Consider the following 10035-nt stretch of genomic DNA (forward strand, 5'->3'; position numbering starts at 1 on the left):
CCCGGCTGCAATTGCGGTTACACTAGCTTCGAGTTCGAGTAATAGTATTCAGCGACCTGTTGGACGCGATGACGATCTCCAAGCTTTTATAGTATATCTGGGGATGCCCGTCTTCACCAGAATTCAATCGCAGTACAACCTATATGGGAGTTGGATGAATTGAGATGCATGGGAAATCCCCAAGATATAGTTACTGGGGCTGCCCCGGGTTGTTTAAATGTTTCGCATAGACCCATATTAAATGCACTTTTGAGGGACGGAAATGTTGGGGTTGAGGATGGAATGGGACATGATGTACTGGGAGTTGTGGAAGATGACTTGCTGAGACTCCAACCAATGTTCGAGGAGACAACTCCGGCAGTGCAATCCACGATCTTGGCTGATGTGGTAGAGCCTTTAAGGTTGGTCTCCTGGAACATAGCTGGTGTCTCAAAACATCTAAGGGATCCAGAATGGGCAGGATTTGTTGATACTAATGACTTTTGCTTGTTACAAGAAACATGGGCAGTGGTAACACCCCATAGAATAGGGTACAAATCATTTGGAATAGGCGCCACCCCATCTAGGAGTGGAAGGCCATCGGGGGGTCTTTTAATTTGGGTGAAAGTTGAATTAAAGGTTCAAACTGAGATGGTAGATGTAAACTCACCCGACATACTAGTGCTTAAGATCATTGCACGCGAAGGGAAAAAAATTATATTTAATAAATGTTTACAATAGACCAACACCTCTATCAAAAGTCTCGCCAACACTAGCCAAATTAGACTCCTTTCTAAGTGGGTTGGATAGTAAAGACGATTATGGTATTTTGGCAGGTGATTTAAATTGCAATTATGAACCAGTCCTGGGGCTCAGCGAAATTTTTGAAGATGAGGATCATGCAAACAAAATCCCTGCACTAGAGAACGCCAAACCGATTAAATGTTCAACTTTGGCAGTTCAGATAACAAACATATGTGCGGCTTACTCTCTCAGGGCCTGTAATGGACGATTATCGTCCGATATCCTGAAAAAACCAACTTTCAGTAGAAATAATTACAGGAGTAATTTAGATTTTGTAATTGTTTCTATCCCTATTTGGCACCTTATTTGTGATTTTGAGGTCAAGGATAGAACAGAAAGCGATCATTTTCCACTGAGTCTACTAATAGAAGATGTGTTGCTCCAGGGTAATGTGGGTACACCGTTAGCAGAAAATAGCGTCAACACAGAGATTCATGTTAGCAATAACAGACGAGTCCTCAAATGGCCATTTATATTGGATCATGGTGAGATCCTGGCGGAGATATACACACTCCTTGCAGGGTCCTTTGATTCATTTGTAGGTTCTAATGATATAGAAGGAAATCCCATTCATTTTATGTCTTTGCACAAAAAAATGTTTAACGACTTAAAAATGCTTGTAACTAAAATGCCCAAAAAAAACCAACAAAATACACAGAATCTGTCCCATAGCAAACCATGGTATGACGGAATCTGTAGGGAATCTAAAAAGGCTCTCATATTAGCTATAAAATCAAATATTTTACCTGAGATAAAAACTGCTAGGAATAATTATAAGCAAGTACAAAAGGCCTCCAAAAAAGCCTGGGAGGAAGAATTATGGGCCGATATGCTGTTGGCTGTCAAAAACAACGACAATGTTGGTTTCTGGAGGTTAGTTGCCAATAGGAACCACGTAGGGAGAGTGGTTAAAGACGTCCATTTGGATGAATCAACTTGGGTCAACCACTTTACCAACCTCTACAAAAAATATGAAGATAACGGAACAGATGTGGATGCTCCATGTCTTGAATACCCCACAGAGTGTATGGGTTTTACAATAGCCGAAACAGAATCGGCAATTAATTTAGTAAAGTCAGGTAAAGCACCAGGTTTGGACAAGATCCCTGGCGATCTTTATAAACATGACTTAACAACCTGGGCACCATATATAAACTACTTGTGTAATATATTATCCCTTTGCTTAGATTTCCCAGAAAGTTGGCGTGGGGCAGAAATTGTTTTAATCTACAAGAAAGGGGACCGGTCGGACCCCTCTAATTACCGGCCAATCAGCTTGATGGACATCCTCCAGAAAATGTATTCACGACACATATTAACTCGTGTCAGTGACTGGATGGACGAGAATGCAATCTTAACAAAATTCCAAGCTGGGTTCCGTAGTAAAGTAAGCACAATTGACCAGATATTTAGATTCTGCTGTCTCTACTGGAAATATGTACACATCAAAAAGGGTCATCTATACGTTGCTTTCGTTGATTTGAGAGCAGCGTTCGATTTAGTGCCCCGCAATCTTCTATGGAAAACATTGAATGCTGTTGGATTGCCAAATAGCCTTTTGGTTCAGATAAAAGAACTACACGAAAGGAACTTCGCGAAAATCCGATGGGGTCCAAATGGTGAACTAACCGAAAAATCCCTATCGAGCGCGGAGTTCGCCAAGGCTGTGTTCTGGCCCCCACACTTTTTTCACTCTTTGTGAATGACATCCCTAAACATCTAGAAGGATGCATAAATGACTCACCAAAACTGAACGACGAAAGGGTGACATCATTGTTGTTTGCTGACAACACTATTTTGATTTCCCAAACAAAAAGAGGTCTCCAAGCACTACTTAATTCTTTTAGTAGTTATTGTAGGAAGAAAGGCCTGGAGATAAATGGGAATAAGACCAAATGTATGTCCCTTAATCCGCAAAAAACAGCCAAAGGATGCTTAATTTTGGATGGAACAGAATTAGAATCGGTCTCGCACTTTTCGTACTTGGGTGTTACCTTAGACTCTAAGCTCACCTGGAGAGCCCAAAGGGAAAAAAGTAAGCTAGCATTTATTCAGAATGTTAGGCCAATCCTTAGAAAACAAAGTTTGAGCACTAGTAAAGCGGTGTCCCCAGTAGTCGAATTATTTAAATTCAAGGTCCAACCGTCAGCGCTGTATGGCGCAGAAATCTGGGGGCCAGGGTCAAAAGATTCCTTTCGCGTTTTGGACAATAATTTCATGAGGAGTCTGGTAAGAGTCCCAAGAGGTACTCCTTTAGTACCTCTTGAACTGGATCTTAACGTCAAAAGAACTGACCATTATACCATAATCCGCCCGTTGATGTTATGGGTTAGATTATGGAGAGTGCCCGAACTACAGGACTATAGGGATGGGTTAAAAGAAATTATGGAATATGGCAATTCATTAACTATCCCATGGTTAAAGCATGTCAAGATTTGGCTTACTGAAATAGGTCTAATTCATTTCTGGGAAAACCCGGAACTTCTACCGCCCAACGCAAAACTAATCTTAAAAAGGGCATTTTGGAGTTGCATGGTAAGCAGGGTAACAAATGCTTCAGTTGCTGGAACTCTGGTAACAAATTTTCTGAGCTTTAAGGATGAGCCGTTATTCGAGACTTTTCTGGATGAGATAGAACCTCCCTTAGCCAAAACCCTCTTTCTAAAACTTAGGTATGGCAATTTGTTGACCAAGACAACTCTAGCACGATGGTCAAGGAGGACAATTGATCCGTCCTTGGAAGCTGATGAATTATGTGCCATGTGTGACTGCAAACAGATCGAAACCGAGGCCCACATGTTCTTTTTCTGTCCTGCTTATACAATACCCAGAAAAAGATGGATTAAACCACTATGCTTACTGTTAGGTTTGAGCTCATGTAATCAGGCTCTAAGAATACTTAAAACTAACACTAACCAAGTAATAATATTTAGTGTTAGCCGATTCTTACATTCAATCTTTTTTTTAAGGAAAAAAAAGGGACAACAGTTATAAACGAATGATGTATATTCTCACAATTGAACCAGCAGATGATCCTCTTAAAGGGAGGTTATTTGGTATACTCTAAAGGATGTGCTTAAATTTTTTTTTTCCTTTTTTCTTTTTTAATATATGTATATGTATAATTGTTTAAAAATGTTTTTATAAATGTAATGTTTTGTGCTTGACTCTTTTATGGCATTTTTTTGCCGAAATAAAGAAAATTTGATTTGAGTAGAAACTAACGCCAAAGTACCTGCCAAACTCACATTAAGAGGGATTTGAGTTACTTAATTCAAACAAATATATATTTACATTAATTGCTTATACTTTAAATTAAAGAAAACAATTATTTGGAAATGAGGCACATCCACTATTGGGAAGGAATCCCAGTGAAAAGCAATATTAAAAAATTATTAGTACTGTGTTATCAACATTTGGGAAATGTATGTTTATATTTATTGACTTTGAAGGATTGACAACATTAATACATGTTAATGTAATGTTAATACGTTGATGTAAGTTTATGGTTCCTATGATCAGTAAGCTCAGTCCAAAGTGCATGTGGGTAAATTATGGTACACTCAGTGAATCTACAGAAGAATTGCAAACGCGCTCCAAATTCATCATGCGTAGAGTTCTTATTATTATAGAATTGGGGAACTAACGTTATAAGTAAGAGATTAAGCTCACCCATTTAGAAAAGGATGTATGCACATGGAGAAACCTGAAAGGAGAGAAGATAAGAGATCATCAAATACCCTTTTTGCTTTTCTCTTCTATGCCCTTTCAATGTGCCAAAATGCAGCTATTTGAACTTTTTCCCTCCACACCCCCTAACTAATGATGCTGCATATTTTCCACATCACATTACAAATATACCCGGCGGCTTCCACTACTTGTGCCTTCCACATTTCCACTGTGCCTTCCACATTTCCATTTTGAAACCATTATGAGAAACCAAGGAACCTTTTTGATGGTTCCACATCACACTTGTACCCTGCTTCCTTGTGGATTCCTTGCACCACACACATCGAGCAAAATAGGAGTTGTTGGATATAGGCTCTTCTTGAACACTCAAATGAATGAAGTCATCAAAGTCATCTTCTGACTATTGAATTATTTGAAAGGACTCATTCGCCTGCTGCTTCTACCATCCATGAATGCTGTGCTCATTTCCAGGGTAGTATCTTATCTTTTGTACTGAAAATGCATATATTCATGTTTCGGGGCCATATGAACAAATTAGCCCTGTAGAACAATGGTTCTTAACCTTCTGACTTCAATGGAATCCCAGTTATTCATTACTGGAACCCAGGGATCCCCGCCAAGTCATTACTAGAAGATGGGGAACCCGGCCTCAGCATTTTCAATGCTTTGATTGACAAACCGATACACACAAAAAATACAGAAACAAGCATTCATCAAAAAATACACAAATGATGAAATATTTGATTTAATTCACAATTACAAAAAAAATCAAGATTTTAATTTTAATGGGAATTTTTAAGCTTTTCTAAATTCAATTGAAGCCACTCATTATCCATACTGTATTCTGTATGATGCATTTGCACTGCTTCTATGAATAAATCCGAGGATACTAACCCATTTATTCGCCTCCCGTTTCAAATTCCTTCACATTTACAGAACGTTTAAAAGTTTTCGATTTTTAATTTTGTTTCTTTATTTATATATACTTGATTCATCTGGTAGTATTAAATCACTTTCTAAGCATTCATGGAGCTCCTGAGTAGTCTTTGCGAACCCCCAAGGGTTCACCGCTGCTATAGAAAATGTATCTTACCTTTATATTGAGCTCCTCAGGTCATATATTATTGGCCCTTCGAGCACTGTAGGAGGATCAAAATCCTTAGTGTAACTAAAGAAACTTTATGTGGACACAACCAGAATTATATTGACTGACTAATCTTTCCTCACAGCTGGCTCAGCTGCCTAATGCTTGCTGCTGGCAATACACCGTCCCTATCTATGCTGAGGTACAAGCATTATGAAGGAAGAACTTTGAACCTCCTCTGGAAGTGCATTCCTTATAGGTCTTGAGGCATTATTTGATGGTCTGAACACCTTCTCTAACTCTCTGTACACATACACAGCTTTCTACAGCAGCCCTGTTTGTTCATCTTTTGAAATAATCTTGAAGCTTCTGAAAAGCGGAAAAGAGTAATGTACATGGCAATAACAAATACAATAATTAAGAATGCTACCACAAAGTTCTTATACTGTTTTAGTATTTCACGTTGCCACTTCTTCTGAGAGTTTAACACCATGCTTTCTCATGTCATGTCTGTGTAATCTCCTCTCCAGGTTTGTACCAATAATGGTTCACAGGAAATATTTCTCTTAATTATTTTGTTTATTTCAATCAGTATCTCGTGCCTCCCACATAATGGGTGATTTCCATTCAGAGTATATGAAAACGTCCTTGTTCTATCAGCTGCTTTTGATTGGCAAATAGATCTCCTGCAAGGTGTAATACAATTTGACACACTCAGACAAGAAAGTTCTTAAAAATCTGACTTTCTCCTACAGACACCCAAAAATATATACTCCGAAATCCTCATAGTTAACATACCTTCTCAGTGGAGGATCTTGCATCCAACTTTAATGAATTTTGTTTTTCCCAAACATAACTCCTCAATAATTCAGTACTATTCGCTGGTGATGCAACACTCACCACTGCTGTATTTTCCTCTTGTAATGTCTCTTTTTGTTCAAATGTTTGGTGCTAAAGTGCTCAATGGTGTTAGTCTTTATTCAATCTGATAGCACTATGATTGAGCAAGATTCAACATAATAAAACATAATAATGGCTTGTTAGAGCACACAATGTTATACTTTTCCCATCAAATTTGATCTATGATGATTTCCTTTACACAGCAGGTGTATCCAACCCACACTTCTTTATTGGATCAAATCAGGTGTCTCAAATGTCATATCAGATCGATGGTGCACCATCACGTCACCTCTTACTGCTTTGGACTTTAATGACCCACACTCAAGGAACACAAGCCACGTACAAATTTTAGCCACATCCCTGATACTTTGGATTCTATTAGGAAGATAAATAAGACAAGACTGGCAAAAATAAAGAGGAAGGTGGGACGGAATATATAGAACAGAGGAAGGAGTTTATGTATGCATGAGAATGGATCAAGTTAGGTGAGTTAATGAACTGAATCAAAAGTGAAAAAGGAAAGATCTTCAGAGATGGCTTGCTTTGTTAGGAAATGAAATGAAAAACAGAAACATTAGAAAGTTGTACACTAAAAGGTGAATATTTTTTAAAAAGCGACCAAAGAGCAATTTTCTTTTTTTTTTCAGGTGGCAGCAAGCTCTTCTTCGGGCGCTCACCCAGCTCCAAATGTAAATCCTGCTGCGGCAGGCCATAGCCATCACCATGTCCATTCTGTCCACTTGACCTCATCCTCAGGAGAATCCTCCTCTTCAGAGATGGTTCCTCCAACAGTTGACGTACCTCCAGCACCACCAGCACCACCCGCTGATCCTACCGTGACCAATGTTATCGTTAAAAGATCCTTAGCCGCGGAGCCCATTCCTGCAGTGCATCTTCCAGTGTGCCCAGGAAGAAAGAGATTTTTCTAAGTTTAGTCAAAGCAGGGTTTTTATATACAAGGTTTTAGTTAACTGGTGCTCAATGTTGAAATACACTCTCTGATGACCACAAATTATTACAGCAATGCATATTCTATTTCTGTGTAACTTCACCTATCAGAGCATGGAGAATATGTGTGTGCCCAGAGTCTGAATGTTTGGAACGTGTGTTAGAAGTAATGAAAGAAATGAATTAATTGATTAAGGGAAGGTTCTCCACAGTTTTAGTCTAAACTATGAATTGGTGCTATTCAAATACATTCTGTTAAATTGAGTTTTGTGTTTAGAATGTGAAAAATCATTACATTTAAGTATAAAAACAAGGACTCTATTACAGTCTCAAATCTAAGTGCATGTTTACCAGGGGTTGTAGGCCACAATATCATGGTCTCATATTGACCTGCAGATGAGAACAATAATTACAACATTGGAATGTGGAGCACTCCATTGAAGACAATGGAGTGCTCCTTGCTTCTATTGGCTGGTAAATGCCTGCAAAGCAACATTCCAATGTTGTTTTCACAAAGGCCTCTGGAGCCCGAGGGGATTTAAACTCCCTCGGGCTCCGAGAGGCCTTTGTTTTATCTGTTGGAACATTCTGCCCTCTAGTGGTAGAATGTTCTAATAGCCTTATAGCCCTTCGTAGCTGGGCTATACAGACTATTAAAGTCCCGCGCCCTTGTTAAAGGCCCTTTCCTTTGACTCGGGCCTTTAACGCTTGAGCGGGCCTTTAATAGCCGGTATAGCCCGCTACGGTTATAAGGCTATAATATGCACTTACTTTTGCCTTGTGGTGCCAGAGGATGTAGCAAATGCAATGTTTTTGTAGTTCAATATTATTGGCTTTATTATGACGCCTTACAACCACCCCACTATTTACTGGTAGCCCAACAAAATCCTAAATAAATGATTAAATGACAGAATGAATTTAATCAACATTCCACAGGATAACAGCCTAATGAAAAAGAAACATCAATTAGGGGCCTAATTTGGCCCAATTGTGCTTAGGCCTTTTAAATGTTCAGAGTAGTAGATGGTACTTGAACGGGGTTTTCCACATTTTGACTCAAAGACTTTCTTTGCTCCAGCTGCTGTGTAACTACTATCCAGGGAGTAACAGACTTTCTGTTTAATATCTTGGGGACATAGAAACACAGCATTCCACGGAAGAATGCAAGCCATTAATGATTACACAAAATAGCAAGGACTGGAAATATGTAAAAGCATTAAATGGTAACCGAATAACATTTACTATTGAGTATTCTAAGAGACATGTTCACATTTGCAAACTCATGGACTAAATTAAACTGTTACGAATCGCACCTTATTAATATCAAAGAAAAGTATGCACCTACTCGAATAAAAGATATTCAATAGAATTATTTTGCCTAATGTTGTGCTTATGAGTTTTATTAACAATTGCTATCTATATAGTGCTTAAAACTGTCGTTTTACAGTTTTTAGGCATTGTAAGTTATGGATATTACTTTTACCTAACTCCCTTTAGAAGCAAGTGAAGGAGGAAAGAATATTTGGCTTTACCAGGATGTCCAGTCATGACATGCAATACATGTCAGCAGCAGCAAGGACATAACTCACCGAGCTATTTTGCTCGCAAGTTTCCAAGCTGGAGGTATTGCGGAGGGTGTGTGTATAAGGGGGAGCTCGAGGGGTAGATTAGGAGCATTCTGAAGTCCCTCATGAAGTATTTTATACTCTCAGTTTGGGAAGCAAACTATGGTGTATAGATTTGTGTCCTCACCCCATATTAAATAAAGATAATTATTGTCTCACTTCATCAGCAAGTTCACTTAGGCAAAAATGCATTTCTAATATGATGTTACAACATCCCTAAAAAAAAATTCTGCCATGTATTTAATGGTAACTAAATGCACTATTTAATTCTACTTATCTCCATTATTCCAGAGTAGCTGGTTGCAACATGTTAATTCAATGTTTAGCTCAGACAAAAACATCAGTTTACTTTTAACACTTATAATTGCATCACTTTTAATTGTACTGTTTTGAATGGAAAATAATTGAGCTTGGTGTTACTGTAAAAAGTGGCACTTTTTATTGTTTCCCTCATATGGATAGACAGCAACAGTGACACTTATCAAATATAAACATAGGGGTTAACCCTCTACTGTTCACTCCTAGCCCCTTAAATCCAAGTCATATATCCCAAATCTGTAAATCTACCGACCAATGTTTTAACCTTATGCATCCAACCCATACCAAAATCCTTAACACTATACAATCTACACTTAGCCTCAATCCCCGGTCCCACAATTTTAAACCTACAGCATATACACTTAACCCTGTACTTCATGCCCTACTCCCTCTGCATCCTCTGTATCCTAGCCCCAACCCTCTGGATTCACAAAATAGATAACTTAAAATGGTACATTATATACCTTAGCCCATAATCCTGTACCTGAAACACATAACCCTATATTGTTAACCTAAATCCTCTAAATCCTATTATCCTTAAACTTTAACGCATACCCTTAACCCCCATAAGTTATACATAGAAACCCAAAACCCTATCCCTTAATCCTATAACCTGAATATATTCCTCACCTCTATAGTGCAAATGTTTATACCTTAATGCAATAACCCAACCCCATATCCCATTCC

General features: G+C 38.4%; 1 protein-coding gene across 1 annotated transcript in view; it reads left to right on the top strand.

The window, feature by feature from the left end:
* The window catches only part of AHSG (alpha 2-HS glycoprotein), a 92934-nt gene extending 84160 nt beyond the window's left edge, over positions 1-8774 (top strand). The window contains exon 7 of the mRNA XM_078666528.1: positions 7105-8774. Coding sequence (XP_078522654.1) covers positions 7105-7386 — 282 coding nt within the window. The 3' untranslated portion in view covers positions 7387-8774. The remainder of the gene's footprint in view (positions 1-7104) is intronic.
* The last annotated feature ends 1261 nt before the right edge of the window (positions 8775-10035 follow it).

This window comes from Lissotriton helveticus, chromosome 11 (assembly GCF_964261635.1).
Source record: "Lissotriton helveticus chromosome 11, aLisHel1.1, whole genome shotgun sequence".
Classification (NCBI taxonomy): Eukaryota; Metazoa; Chordata; class Amphibia; order Caudata; family Salamandridae; genus Lissotriton; species Lissotriton helveticus.